Source organism: Penaeus chinensis, chromosome 10 (assembly GCF_019202785.1).
Source record: "Penaeus chinensis breed Huanghai No. 1 chromosome 10, ASM1920278v2, whole genome shotgun sequence".
NCBI classification, from domain to species: domain Eukaryota; kingdom Metazoa; phylum Arthropoda; class Malacostraca; order Decapoda; family Penaeidae; genus Penaeus; species Penaeus chinensis.
Window position 1 is genome coordinate 27,811,871 of NC_061828.1, and position 16,422 is coordinate 27,828,292.

Below are 16,422 nucleotides of genomic sequence, written 5' to 3' on the forward strand. Positions count from 1 at the left end.
ACCATGGTGTGTATTCATGAGGACTTCAAAAGAATCAGGATTTGCTTTTAATAGGGATATCAAAACATACGAGTCTTTGGCAATAACCAAAGCTGACGTAATACTGATGTGGTATCCCTTTATAATAAAACGAAGTCTGGGAATTTCAGATCATTACAAGACCTTAAAATCTCCAGCATCAGAAAGATATAATTAATTAGCATATGCTTTAAACAACATTCATAATATGGCAAAAAAAAAAAAAAAAAAAAAAAAAAAAGCTTTTGCAGCGCCTATATGAAGATGTTCAAGCTGAAAAAAACAGAAAAATACATGCAAAGCCCAATGCCAGAATTAAGAGGAAATTGATGCTAAGCATAGGACACAGACAGGCTGATGTGAAAATCGCAGCGATAGCCAACCAAAGTAGATCTTTTACTCACTCCAGGAACCATAAACAGTAGCGATAAATTGCCTCACTGTCAAGAAACATTTCGTTTAGTGTGTCTGCAATAACATTATCTTCCAACATTGCACGGACAACGTTGTATTTCAGTTTAAAGAATCATGCTAGTCGAAATTCCTATAATGAAACCTGAACACTAAATTGCTGTAATCTGTACTACAAGCCAAAATGAAATTCATTATGTCTTATTTTTATCTGTTAATCCATCTGTATTTTTTCTATCCCCCTCTCCTTTAACTACACATCTTTATCTGCACAATTATCCGTTTATCTGAATTTTCAAGTCTAAATAATCCACTCTACATACAATAACTCCAAAGATACCATTTATTGTACATTAGACCACAATCCAACGTACTTAAATTATGCATGATCAGTATAGAACCTGATAAATCCCAAAGGTTAGACTACTGTACTGTGAATTAGGTTATAATGCAATCTAACTGAACCATGTATAATACTATTGTACAAAGACAAATGCCACTACTAACTACACCACTACTCAAGGTACTTTAACGCAGATAGTCCCAATTTGTCTTAATGGAAATCCCAATTAGCAATTTCCGAGGCAAGCCACGCCTCTCCGTCTTTATTCATTGCAAATATTATATCCATATGTTTTTCTGTTGTTGTTGTTTTCGAATATTTTTAATATTGTTATTACTGAACCATTTTCAAAGAAAATGCGCTGAAAAAACACTTACCATTTGATATGGCATAGCATGACAGGGTCAAAAAGGGGCGGAATAAATGACGTCATTACGTTTAGCCAATGAGAGTGCGCTATGAGGTATCAGACATAGCTAGATACATAATTATTTGTATGATTTACTCGATGTTGGTTTAAATACAAGAAGTAACACCAAAACCCACCTTTATTTATGACAACAAAGAGTTCCCAACCATTGACATCCATTAGAATACTCTTAAGAAAAAGTCCATTAAATTTTTGGGTTCAATAGGATAAATGGAAAAGGAGCTACCTGGTTATATGTACATTGGTTACACTCCAATCTATCTGTACGAGAAGAAATTATCAAAACAGAAAGTCATGCTTCCAAAAAAATTTAAATCTCCCTTACTAGATATTATGAACACTTAAATTCTGAGTTATCAACATGCCTGAGAGCGTGTGGGAAGTTCACTGTACCTTCCTTCGTAGGTGCCGGTGGGCGAGGGAGCTCCGCCGTGGGATTGGGTGGCTGGTGCATGGGCTGTTCCGGTATGCTTCCGCCCACACCCGCCGTCGTGACTTTATCTTTGTTTGTGGGCGGATGATAAGGTTCAGGAGTGATGGCGGTGGAAGTTGGGGGAGGCGGGGCAGCGGTAGTTGTTGGGTGAGGCGGGGCAGCAGTAGGAGGGACAGTTGGGGCAGCAGTAGTAGGAGGAACAGTTGGGGCAGCAGTAGGAGGGACAGTTGGGGCAGCAGTAGTAGGAGGAACAGTTGGGGCAGCAGTAAGAGGGACAGTTGGGGCAGCGGCAGCAAGAGGGACAATTGAGGCAGCAGCAGAAGGAGAGGGAGGAGGGAGGCATATTATCGGCTTACCTGCTGTGGCCAGAACGTTGCACTCCACAACTTCCACTTTACCCTATGCACAGGAAAGAGAGCAAATCATTTTTAAACAAATTGAAAACAAAATTCTAGATACTAAACCACACAGATATAGAGATAGACTTCTTCTCATGCAGTCATTATACTAGTACCTTAGCGGAGAGGATAATTTTTTCATAAGAGTAAGATGTGCTGAACCACATGCCTTTGCCAGTAAGGTTGAAGTCGACTGTTTTGTTGTCCACCTTGACTTGGAGATTATGCTGGTGGAAGAAAGAAATATAGGGGAATCAATGGTGGGCAATATAAATGTAAAGGAAAATGCAAAAGAAATGTGGAAATAACACAACACCACCCTCTCACCTTATATCCAGGAGTGACGTGTTTGATGCTCAGCTTATGCCAGCTGTCCACGGAGGCTATGGTCTCCTGCGAAAAACCGGCATCGTACTCAATATTTACTGCCGTAGACTTGACCACGAGGGCGACCTTCAGCACAGCCTCGGAGCAGTGTGACCTGACGCATCTCTCCACGTCCTCGGATCTGTACTCCTCGATCTGCTCCATCTGCTGCGTCTCGTAGATTTCTCCTGAAGGAAAGAACGTGGTAGGAGACATGTAATACAGCCGTGTTGAAGAACTGACATTTTTTTTTTTTCTTGTTCTTTTTCTCGTTCTCCTCCTATACCTGTTTTTCTTTTTCTGTCCTGTTCTTTTTCATTTTCTTTCTTTTTCTTCTCCTTTTTGTTTCTCCACCTCGTCTTTCTCTTATTTTCCATCCTCCGCTTCCTCCTTCTGTTATTGTTAGTATTATTGTTATTTCATTATATTATTTTTATTATCATGATCATGATCATTATCATTATCATTATCATTATCATTATCAGTATCAGTATCAGTATCAGTATCAGTATCAGTATCAGTATCATTATCATTATCATTATCATTATCATTATCATTATCATTATCATTATCATTATCATTATCATCATCATCAGCATCACCATCACCATCACCATCACCTTAACCATCACCATCACCATCACCATCGTCATCTTCATCGTCATCGTCATCGTCATCGTCATCATCATCATTATCATCATCATCATACTATTATTATCATTAGTAGTAGCAGTAGTAGTATTGTTATTATTATAATTATTATTATAATCTTTATTATCAAAATTATTATTATAATCTTTATTATCATAATTATTATTATAATCTTTATTATCATAATTATTATTATAATCTTTATTATCATAATTATTATTATAATCTTTATTATCATAATTATTATTATAATCTTTATTATCATAATTATTATTATTATTACTACTATCATTGCAGTGTACCCAGAGGTCCACCTGGCTTACAATTTATAAATATACGAACATATCTACTTGTTTGGATGTATACGAATACCGCCTAAAATGGCTGACGCCCGTTCTCTGTTAAGAACTACATTACATTTTCTTTTTATTTTAAGCATACACTATTTTATTTTCTGGTATACAGTTTTTCTTTTTCTCTCTATTAATGCTTTTATCTATTTTCCTAGATGTTTTGTGAGATGCTTTTCATTGCCACCTTTTCTGCATTACTTTTTAGTACTCTATGCCACTCTATACCTCCGAATTACATATGGACCAATCAGGTTAACGAGCGTGTAGCCCCAGCCAATCAGAGCCGTTCTAGGTCGTGCCCCTTGCAGTGATTTTCAAGGGCGGGGGACATGCGCTCTTGTTGACCCCCCCGTTAAAATAATCAACAGCTAAGTCTTTTCTCTGTATTTTGTGGTGGTGTTGGCACAAGTACGGAAGAACAGCAAAGGAGCATTTTCTTGTGGCACGAGTGAAATATAAAAAAAAAAAATTGTAACTTACAATTATTTAATACATTGTTAACCAGTAATTAAGTATGATAATCCTATGCTGCAGTCCAGCCAGTCAGCTTTTTTAAAATATAGAGATAATAACCAACAAAGCATATAATTATATTTACAATGGAATAAGATATATACACATGAACATATGCACCTGTATAATGAGCATGAACAGATATACGAACACGTATATAATTGAATAATATAAATTAAATGAATGAAAATTGTAAATCAATAGATGATCTACTGTGAGAATATTATCAATAAATATATTTGATGATAATTAATCGAAAACGAAGTTGAAATCGAGCGGCCAGAGCTACCATCCAGTTTTAACGTAGACTATTATATTAATAGCGCGTCGGGCACACACGACCAGACGACGACGCTACAATCATCATTATTAATATCATCGTCATCATCGTCATTATCATTGATATCATCGTCATCGTCATTGATACCATCATTATCGTTACTATCATTATTATCATTATCATCATCATAATTATTATTGCTATTACTAGTAGTAGTAGTAGTAGTTATTATCGTCATTATCATTATTATTATTACTATTATTTTCTATTATCATTATTATTATTATCTTCATCATCATAACCATTATCATGGTCATTATTAATATTGTTTGTAGTATTAGTATTATTATAATTATTGTTATTATTATCATTACTTTTATCAACTTCATCATCATCATCATTATCATTATTATTATTATTATTATTATTATGATTATTATTATTATCGCACAAACAAAGGGTTTCAGAAGATAATTATATAATTTTAAGAAGAGAAAGCTCCAGACAGTAATAAACATCCGTAAAGTGCAAGCCAAAGCGTAAAGAAATATAGATATCTATTAATCTATTAAATATAAATAATCTAAGCAGAATACCTGGCTCATATATAGACTAATACTATATCTCCCAGGCTCACTGGCAATATCTTATATAAATGGATATGCTGGGTGCCCACCCCCTATCTGTGGGTCCCATTAGGAGGGCCCTGGCAGGCGCCAAACTCAGTATGTGGCCTGTGGGGCAAAGCACGAGGGAGCTCCACAGGCAGGCGTTGGGCCCCACAGTCTGCCACCCCCCTTAATATGGAACAGCACTGGTAGGGGAGGCAGAGGTGGCATCCACCCGGAGCAGTTGCCTGGCTTAACCTCAGGCAAGCTATCCGGGTAAGAGCTTGGAATATCCGGTCCTTGCAGCATGATGAGCGGTTAGGCCTGCTATCGAGGGAACTGAAGCGGTTGGGGAGTTGAGGTGAGAAGACCTGGCAGCGGCACAATCTGGGTGGGTTCACCTACTACTAGTCGGTCCAGGGCGCTGGTCGCCATCTCCGGGGAGTAGCTATAGCTATCTCCAGCCGTCTTCAACCATCAGTGGTATAGGTAACACCAGCTGATGAGTGTACTATGGCATTGAGACTGAAGCATGCTTTTAGCTTCATGTCTCTTATTGTTGTGTATGCTCCTACTGATGTGTGTAAACTCGATGAGAAAGAGGCATTCTATTCCACACTCACATCTTTGGCAAACCAATGGCCCCAGCGAGACATTTGCACTGTACTGGGCGATTTCAAGGCGGTATCCGACTGGCTATAAGATGTCTCTCGGTCCCCATGGATCAAGAGCTGATCTCAGCAGCGAGAATAGTCTCCTTCTCTGGGACTTTGCTAGTTCCCAGAGATTGAGGATTTCTGGCTTATGGTATCAGCACTCCAACCTGTATTACTGGACATGGTATAGCAATACAGGTACTGTGGCCAAGGAGATCGATCACATTCTTGTCAACACTTGCTGGAGGATCTTCCAGAATTGCAGGGTTTACCGGAGTGCCGAGTTCTGTGACACCGACTATAGACTAGTTGTGTCAAAATTCCCTGTCTGAGCTATGGTCACTCAAGGGTTTTTCACTTGGACATACTGAGGGAGAGCCATTCCCAGAGCTTCACCACGGCAGTCACTGATAGGTTCACAGAACTCGAAATTCCTTTAAGCACGAAACACTCAATGCAGTGCATCGCCCGAGGGCAAGGCAAAATTTCATCTCACTGGAAGATACTGGAAGTCACGCAACTGCGTGTCGCGTGGTTTGACTGAAAGGCAATTAGGATTTACGCTGTTCCTTGGTGTACAAGGTTCGGACACTGCTGAGAAGGGATAAGGAACAATTCATCAGGAATATTGCTGAGGATGTCGAAGGCCATTTCTTGGTCTACCAAGCCCTGAGAAAACTGAACCCCAAGCCCTCCTTGCAGGATAGATGGGGTTTGTAAACGTTAGACTGTCAAACTTCTTCCTTGTTAATTCAAGGGTGAGGCAAGGCTGTGTCCTTGCACCAACTCTCTTCAGCACTTGCGTAGACTGAATAATGGGCAGAGATACAATCCAAAGTCAATGTGGAGCAACACTGGGCAATATCAAGGTCACTGACCTCGACTATTGCTTCCCTATCTGAGTCTCTGGAATCACTGGTGGGGACTCTTGATGAAATGAGGTGAAGCCCTTTGACCTCGGTCTCTTAGACCAAGATCCAGGATTTTGGGGACCTGTTAGGGGAACTTGTTATATGCTTGTGATGAGGGCGTTGTAGTCACAGAGAGATTTACATACCCTACTAGCATAGTCCATGTCTCTAGGCTGCAGCAACACCCATGAACTCGATCAACAAGAGCATTTGGAGATGTTGGCACCTATGCAGAACCAGATACGTGTCTTCAAGGCCTTGATACTGCTAGTTTTTCTTTGTGGAAGCCGGATCGTGGAATACAGTTGACAAGACCATGTGCCCAACCGATGGCTACACCGTGAGATCGGCATTGGACCTGTTACTTGCATAATCCGGAATCGTCAACTCAGGCTATTTGGGCACCTAGCTCGTTTTTCTGTGAATGCCCATCAGGTTGCCACTTTGCAAAATAATCCTGGGTGGAGGAGGCCTGTAGGACGACCTAGGAGGCCATGGCTTGGGCACCTCGACCAGACCTGTCGTGAGGAGCTAGGGACGGGCCGAGGGCCTGGCTTGAGGTTCGCCATGAGGGACCCCCTTGGATGGAAGCGAAGGCTGGATGCGGCACTGCGCATAATATATCCGAACCCAATATTTAAAAAAAAACAAAAAAAACACTCACTACTACAGTCACTATTCCTTATCAAGGTGATATCAGTTGTACGTTAGTAAAGCTATTATTATAGAGTCAGCATATCTGAGAATAATGGGGCACTTGTAGAAGACTAAGTGGTTATAAACACAAAAAAGTTATACAGTCCTTCTACGTAGTATGAGAATATGAAAGACTTTTCACTGATAATAATTTCCTATTCCTTTTGGTAATAATGCCAACGGATAATTATAAATATTTATGACTGTGGAAGCGTGAATATCATAACACACACACACACACACACACACACACACATACACATACACATACACATACACATACACAAACACACACACACACACACACACACACACACACACACACACACACACACATACACATACACATACACATACACACACACACACACATACGGAGGGAGAGAAACAAAATAAGATGAAATCATCCAAGCCAAGCTTCTAAGCCAGTTGTAAGCTGCCGGAAGGGCATTTAATCTCCCTATGGTCTCAGATAAGATTATCAAGCTCTGTTTCGAAAGTGTATTCATTTGTTTTACTTCAGATGAGTGGATGATAACAATAATGCATAAAATAGGCATTCGAAATTTTACTCTTTCTTCGACACGGATAAGTGCTATTTGGGGAAAACTCTCATACCTTGGATTTTCGTATCAAGAATGCATTCATTGCGAGCCTAATATGATTTAATGTCTAACAATGTATAATATACATATATACATATACATTTATATGCATACATATATACATACATACATATTATATAGTGTATACATTTATATACATATATATACATATTATACATATATATACATATCATACATATATATACATATACATATATATACACATTATACATATATATACATATTATACATATACATATACATATATATACATATTATACATATACATATTATACATATATATATATACATATTATACATATATATACATATAAATACATTTATATATATACATGATAGATAAACCCACAATGCAAAAACGAGATTTATTGAAAATGAGAATACAATTTCAAAATCCACCTTGAATTTCAAAACTAGTCTCATTTTTATAATATCTCTAGTTTTTGTACTGTGGGCTTTTCTACCATAGTATCTACACGGAAGAGTGTTTTACCATTCATATAATATATACATATATACATATACACATATACATATATATATATATATATATATATCAAGTAAAGATGATAAAGTAAGAAAAATATCCTCCTCCCTGCTTACCTCGACTGAGAGAAGCAACAAGCAGCAGGTTAAGTAGGCCTATCTGGCGCCAGTCGGACCCTGCTTTCGTCACTGATACCATTTCGGCGTCTCTCTCCAAGGTACGGATCTGCCCCGGCCTGTGAATAAGGGAGAGTGATTATAAAGAAAAGAAAATCAGTTGGTTTGTTGGTCATTTTCCTTTTTTTTTTTTTTTTTTTTGACCTTGTCTATTGGCTAAATTTGTTTTCGTGGCAATGTAGGATTATATGCATTTTTTTTTTTTTTTTCGGAAAGAACGCCGAACAACTCATAGTTTGAAACTAGCAAAAGGTAAAAAGTAGGAAAAGTACTTGCTAACAAGTACTTCAAGACAATAGGATCCAGATATAAAATTCTACATGCAAACCTATTGTAATACATGTTCATATGGTTTCTCGCGTACATGTGACTAGCACCAAAAATAGCATAGTATCTTTACTACAAAAAAAAAAAAAAAATACGAAAGCAAACCACACACCCTCTAAAACGATACCGAAGACCTCAAAGTGTCCTTGAACCAAGACAACCATTCACCCATTTAGTACGTACTGTAACAAGTAATTCGAAACCCTGGGACGACTCTTTCCTGAACAACCGCTTCGGACGCTCACAATCCAGGAGTGCCGCGTCTATGCCGAATCGTCCGTCTACAGCCACAGGATTATCGATTATAGTAAGATAAGATAAGCCCTCAGGCAGTGATGAAGATAGGCATTGGGGTTGTGCCATCGATAGCGCTTACTTTTATTAAACGGTTATTCCTGCTAAAACAAAATCATCGTAAAAAACGGTGGAGTGGTTTAGGGGAGAAATTGGTAAATAAACGGAGGGCAGGCTTTTGGGTAATCAATATTCCACAAGTATGTGTGTAATCAAATGCTTCTTTGTGTGTTTATTCGTTTATTTTTTCTTCTTTCATCACCCCCCCCCCCCTCTCTCTCTCTCTCTCTCTCTCTCTCTCTCTCTCTCTCTCTCTCTCTCTCTCTCTCTCTCTCTCTCTCTCTCTCTCTCTCTCTCTCTCTCTCTCTCTCTCTCTCTCTCTCTCTCTCTCTCTCTCTTTCTCTCTTTCTCTCTCTCTCTCTCTCTCTCTCTCGCTCTCTCTGTCTCTGTCTCTGTCTCTGTCTCTGTCTCTGTCTCTGTCTCTGTCTCTGTCTGTCTCTCTCTCTCTCTTCTCTTTCTCTTTCTCTTTCTCTTTCTCTCTCTCTCTCTCTCTCTCTCTCTCTCTCTCTCTCTCTCTCTCTCTCTCTCTCTCTCTCTCTCTCTCTCTCTCTCTCTCTCTCTCTCTCTCTCTCTCTCTCTCTCTCTCTCTCTCTCTGTCTTTAATATTCAAGGGCTAGTTTCTTTATTGCAATGGGGAATCATTTAGAAAGTATAAAAATATAATTTCCAAAGTAATAAGAACCAAAGAAAAATATTACAAATCAAAACTAATGCATTCTGCAGGAGACATGAAAGTTATATAGATAACGTTTCAAAACGAAACCATAAAATGGTAGAAAATTGTTAACTCCTCACAAAAAGGATAGAAACAGGCAGTGTTTTTCGGTAGAACTGAAGAAAAATACTAGTTAACCAATTAGCTAGGAACATCATATAAAACGTGTTTTTCTTAATGCTACGTAATATTCTTTCTTCCTGTATCCCGCAACAGTAAATGAAACAGATGCTCCAGCTCCAGGTCATGGCGTCACAAAGGAGATGTATCCAAGAACCTTCTCCTTTCCTTGTGTACATTTTCAGTCCTTTTTAAGCGTGAATCTTTCCCAAACTACCAGCAAATATTAAAATCATGCAACTCCATTAGGAAGATGACAATAGTGTGTGGGCATGCTACAGTCCTACTTCTTGGTTTTGTAGATTTTGCATAATATTTTTTTTAAGGTGTAGTTTGCAAATTAATGAAGCGTAGAGCTGTCTATATCCACACCAATTTCCTCAACATAATCTGCATTGAATCATTTAACACGTCGTATGCGTAACGCGTTAGACCAGTGATTCCCAAACTGGGAGCCATGTAACAGAATGTAGGGGGCTATAATCTGAGGATCTGTTTGTATAAAACCAAAGTAGTTTAGCGGGTAGGCAGCTGTGGAGGGAACGTAAAGGTTCAGTACAGTGTATAATTATTTAGTATACCATCACCTATTGTTCCGTAAAACGGGTAAGAGTTGATTCCTTTTTGTGCGAACCCCGATTAATCTATATGTCTATACGTATTTATGCTCATATAAACTTATTGTTGGGTCCTTTTTATGGCCGGTATTCAGGTCCATGCCCTATATTTGGGAGAATATCTCATCATGACACGGCAAAAAAGGTTGAAAAAGTAATGACTTATTCGTTATAGCAAAGTTGTGTTCAGGTTTCATTTTATATTTCTTCCATATAATGTTTGAATTAGGCATTTGGTGGAAGAAAACAATATATAAAGTTATTTTGCCGGATGGCACTCTTTGATATAAGGAAGAACAGCTTGACCTCGGAGATGTAAATGCAAACTCTACGGGGATACATACCACGTTTTAATAATGTGGGTGTACACAGCTCAAAGCCTAGTAACAACAAGGCAGGACGTCACCAGGATTCCTCATGTGTTTTGGACGCTTTTACGGGGATAAACACCCTCACCTGGGTTGTCCTTATACCCAAACTGTACACCACACACAGTTTGGGTATAAGTGGGTGTATACTCTCCAAATTGTGTCAGATACTATGTTTAGTAAAAGTTACGAATATTGAGTGTAGTGACAGGGTGACAAGGTGCTGTGCGGACGACCGTTGACAAGCCCTGATGAGTGTATGTATGACAGCACTTGACCTGGCGCTCGCACCCTCCCCGCGCCCGGCCGCAGGGAATTAATCACCGTAGAAGTGGACAACCACCTCCTCGCTCTCCTCGCTGTCCCATCATGGAGGGGGTGGGGGACGTGCTCGGGGCCCCTGCATTGCCATCTACCATCCCCTCATCCCCCCACCCTATGGGAGGGATTGATTTCACGGAACATAGGGAAATGAACGGTGTTGATTTGCCTGTCGACCCCGATGTGGATGACTAGGGATTCCAACTCGTTCAGAAGAGGAGGAAGACAGTGAAGACCACGTCGCAACACCACACCAGCAACATGACCAATAATGCAACCGGAGTAACGACTAAACAACGTGAACCCATCGCCCCAAAGGAAAAGTACATTAGACTGGCCTTTCCGGAGGGCACGTCTACAGTTGATAAAATCAAGTGGATGAGGGAGGTCAGCCAGCTGCCGCCCCTCCAAGAGGAAGGTCCGCTAGACATGGTGCAGGGGATATGGACATCCTCTCGCTATGTCTATGTACGGAGGGAACAACAAAAATACGTGGCCCTCATCGTTAATGGGACTTTCGCAGGAATTTCTCTCCAGAATAAGGAGAACAGCCTCTGGGTTTTTCTCTCTGTACAATGTATAAGCAAGGTGTAGAAGGTTTCAAACTGATTCACTGCCCAACTTTCAGAATCGCGGCACAAAATGCATGGGGGGTTTTAATGCTAGACATTATACATTTGGAGACAGTCAATGCAATTAAAATGGCGAAGAGTTCCGAAATTTTGTGAACAATAGATCTATGACCGTATATGATACAGACAGGGAAACTCACGTGTCGGGGGGCAGGCTAGATTATGTAACAGGAAGGGATCTTGTGCATGGAAACGTCAGAAGCATGCCTGCAACAGAGCTAATCAGTGACCACTTTGCAATAGTAACGAGATACGCTGTTGATAATAGTCCATCTGCAAAAACAAATAGGCTTAGAATTTGTATCCCTCCTTACCTTGAGCACCACTTTAAATCACGTATTTATGACTGGTATAACGATTACACAGTAACGAGTGTGGATAATTCTCCATAGACATGATGAAAATGGTCACTGATTACTACAACACCTGGGTCTGTCCAAAGAAAACCTTAAAGAGCAACAATTCACAACGCCTAAAACAACCTAAGTGGGTCAGTGACCCTACACTATTAAGGGAACAAAAGCGAGTTCAGGAGCTTTTTGATATCTACAAGCAGGACAATACCCGTGACAACCTTATTCAGTTTCTTAAGGCTAACAAAATCTACGGGAATTAAAACTCGGGCCCAGGGGGGTACCCCCCTCGACCTTGTGCGAGGAGACACTCTCTCCTCGCCGTATGTGTACGTCGCTCGCTCTCAGCGAAAATATGTTGACGACCTTATTAAAGGATCAATTGGAGGTATTATCTTCAAACTTTGTGATGAGCCCAAGAAGCAAGAGAAATATGACGAATACCTTGTGACCCACTACAACAAGGATTTTGATCTTGAACATGCGTATGCACTCGAAGGAGTTCATAAGGCCATACGAGTGCACAAAGACAAGAAACCACTCAACCGTATACGAATCATATGGAAAGGAGAGCAACCCCCTCCCAGTACATACCACTTCTTTGGGAAGTACATACCCGCCAGCCACGTGAGGCCGTGGAGGGCATCCTCCGTCATCTGTTATAACTGCATGGAAAGTGGCCATGTAGCTAAATACTGCAAGGGCAAGGCGCGCTGCGCAGAATGTGGAGAACAACATACTGCCAAGGAGTGTCCTCGCAGTGCAGCAGAAGAGAGTAATGCAGAAGCACCAGCTTTTGTCCCATCCTGCTTCAGGTGCGGGATGACAGGTGTGAATGCCTGGCACTGGGGGTGCAAGGGCCTCCCTGCCCTGGCCCCTCCCCCCCCCACCCCCTGTGGTCCCAGCACCGACCGCGAGTGACCAGCGCGACCCTCCCAACCCAACCAGCGGACAGGGTGCCGGGGAAGCGCCTGCCCGTGCCCTGTGTGACGTCACCAACCGCAGAGATTTCCCGCGGCTGCCGGCGAGTGGGGGTGCAGAGGTCGCCGAACTACGCGAAATGTTTGCGCAACTGGCGGAGAAGGTGAACAAGATTATGTTGATCCTCACAGAGGGTGACTCGGGCGTCAAAGCTGCCTTACTCTCTGAATTAAAGACCACGCCCCCCCTCCCTCCCCGGGAGCCAGCCGAGGCAGCCGTCCCTCACCCTCAGGCAGGGATGACCGCAGGCCAGGCGGGGGAATCCCCCGCACAACCATGTGACAGAAGTGACGTCACGCCAGCTGACCAAGGCGACATAAAAGTGCTTGAACTTTTAAAGGAAATAAAAGTTCTGAAAGAACAAAACACTTACTTAATTAATGAAATGGAAAAAAATAAAAGTGATTGTCAGTGCCGTGATACTCGTGTTACCATTAGTGCTAAACAAACGAACGAGGAGAACCGATGTCAGACCGCCAGTGCTGATAACCAGAGTGGGCGTGTCAGCGCTGACAGCCGCCACGAACAATATCAGGATCCCTGTGACATCGGGTCCAGTGACGCACCTAGCACAGCAACCGGAGGGACTGTGCTGAGAAGTGGAACAAAGCTAAGATCAAATGTTTGAAATGGTTAAAAGTACTTTTATGTTTAAGACTACCATCTGTAATGAAATCCACAATCATAAAGCTATATGTTTATGTGAATCTATAATTTGTAATATTAGAGGATATAACAGCATGAGGTACAGATTGCCTAATAGAACACTACTCACTTATGGATAAACGGACAATCAAATTTATATCATGGAATATGCGTAGTATAAAGCCTAGGCTGAATGACCTAGAGTTTTATATCCGTAAATATAATACTGATGTTATTTGCGTGCAAGAACCTTTTGCTGCTGCTGCTAAGATGAAAATAGCACCTGCAATTCAGGGATACTATTCATATGTGAATACAGCCATGACTGGATTGTTGACATATGTGAAGGTAGCACTGCCACATAAGTTAGTTAAAAAATCCGAGAACACTGATGTTCAATTTCATCATTTAAAAATTCAGACTGCCACTGGCTATTTTTCACTGTATAATGTATATGCCAGATACTCCAAATTTCTGGCTAGTTCTCTCCCCAATTTTCACAACCAAAGCACGTTATGTATGGGCGACTTCAATGCAAGGCATCCACACTTTGGAGACAACCAACGTAATAGTAATGGGGAAGAATTCAAACATTTTATCAATAGTAGATCACTGACATTATATGACACAGAAGCAGAGACTCATTTGGGAGGTGGCAGATTAGACTATGTATTTGGCAAAAATTTAGTTCATGGTAATGTCTGTACTTCACTGGTGCGAGAGTTAGTTAGTGACCACTTTGCAATACGAACAGATTATACTGTAGACACCAATTCAGCCACTAGATCACCTAGGCTCCGAATAATTATCCCACCGGGCCTGGAGCATCACTTCAAGGCACGGGTCTATGACTGGTATAACACCTATGAAGTAACATCTGTTGAGAAATTTTCTCAGGATCTAATCAAAGTTGTCACTGACTACTATGACACTTGGGTCTGTTCAAGAAAACTCTCAAAGAAAAAGAGGCCCCAGACCTCCCATGCACCGAGGTGGATCAATGACCCAATTCTGGCAAAGGAATATATACGGGTTCAGGAGCTTGCTAATTGCTATAAAGATAATAAGACGACAGATAATCTTCTGCAGTTTATGAAAGCCACCAAGGAATTCAGAGATTTAAAAACTCAGATTCGTAGTAAATACTGGGAACAATTTCTGCAAAGTATCAATAGTCAAACTTCTATAGCTGACGTATGGAGAAAAATTAATAGACTGACAGGTAAAGCCCTCACAACACCGCAGTTCCACAGTCCACAGGAACAGGCTAATATGCTGCTAGAGCAGTGGGCAGGAAATTCTCAAGTACACTCACTTCCACAAGGGATAAAAAATCAGCTCAACAAGTCGAAAATAGATAGAAATTTCAATATAGCAATAGCATGTGCTGCTATTGACCCCTCCGACTTTGTCGAAATAACCGAGTGGGAACTAAGCAATGCCCTTCTGAAAGGTAAGGCAACCGCCCCTGGCGAGGACGGCATTACTTACAGCGTCCTTCGTCACATTGCTCAGGTACCAGGCAACCCACTTTTACATCTGTATAGACTCAGCCTATCACAAGGAATCCTCCCAAGCTCCTGGACTAAAAGCTTAATCATTCCTATACCCAAACCCAATACTGATAAATACAGACCCATTTCCTTGACCTCCTGTCTGTGCAAAGTACTTGAGAGAATAATTCTGAATAGGCTCATGTATCGCATAAATGCTAAGTTATCCTCCAGACTGTATGGATTTCTCCCAGGGCGTAGCAGTCAGCACTGTTTTGCAGAGTACTTAACAAACTCAAACCCAGGCATGCAAACCGTATTTCTTGATCTTAAATCTGCTTTTGATATTGCAAACAGGGAAATTATCCTTGAGCAACTAGCTAGCTTTGGTATTCAGGGAAAACTGTTAACATGGATTCAAATGTATCTGTCGAATCGATCGGCTCAGGTTCTCTTCAGGGGCATTAAAAGTACTCATACAAAAGTATTTGAACTCGGCACACCTCAGGGAGGCGTACTTAGTCCCATGCTATTTAATATCCTAATGCATAGATTACTGGGCGATATACCACTTGCAGGCAATGACTCCATTATTTGCTATGCCGATGACATTTGTATTAAATCCTCATCCGAGGAGAGAATGCAAGAGATTCTAGATATACTTTCTGCAAGGGCTACTGAGTGTGGCTTGATAATTTCATCTGAAAAAACAAAGGCACTTAACCCACAGACAATCCCTCTGCCAAGGTTTCATATAGATGACGTTGAGCTAGATCTCTGCCATCAATACAAATACCTTGGGGTGATTGTTAATGATTCAGAGTTCATTAAAAACCTGAAGAAAAGGCTGTGGGAGCGACTGAAGCCACTTAAGACACTTGTCGGCAAAGACCATGGTATTAATGTCAATATTGCGAGAATCTTTTACTTGTCATACATAAGGTCGGTCATAGATTACCATGCGTTGCACCTAGTATTGTTCAAGGAATCAGAGTTGACTAGTCTAGAAAGTGTCCAAAATGAAGCCATGAGGATCATTCTTGGTGCCCCTAGAACAACAAGGATTGTGAATATGAGAACAGAACTTAATTTGCCTTCTGTTTATGAAAGAATATTATACATAAATACCACATTTAGTGT

The 16,422-nt window shown here is 40.8% G+C and overlaps 1 protein-coding gene across 1 annotated transcript in view; it reads right to left on the reverse strand.

The window, feature by feature from the left end:
• Positions 1 to 8,930, reverse strand: part of LOC125029783 (formin-like protein) — a 10,302-nt gene extending 1,372 nt beyond the window's left edge. Inside the window, exons 1-5 of the mRNA XM_047619928.1 lie at positions 8,867 to 8,930; positions 8,297 to 8,415; positions 2,361 to 2,587; positions 2,150 to 2,260; positions 1,596 to 2,034 (exon numbers count right to left, since the gene is read on the reverse strand). Of these exons, the coding sequence (XP_047475884.1) occupies positions 1,596 to 2,034; positions 2,150 to 2,260; positions 2,361 to 2,587; positions 8,297 to 8,378 (859 nt within the window). The 5' untranslated portion in view covers positions 8,379 to 8,415; positions 8,867 to 8,930. The remainder of the gene's footprint in view (positions 1 to 1,595; positions 2,035 to 2,149; positions 2,261 to 2,360; positions 2,588 to 8,296; positions 8,416 to 8,866) is intronic.
• Between the last annotated feature and the right edge of the window lie 7,492 nt (positions 8,931 to 16,422).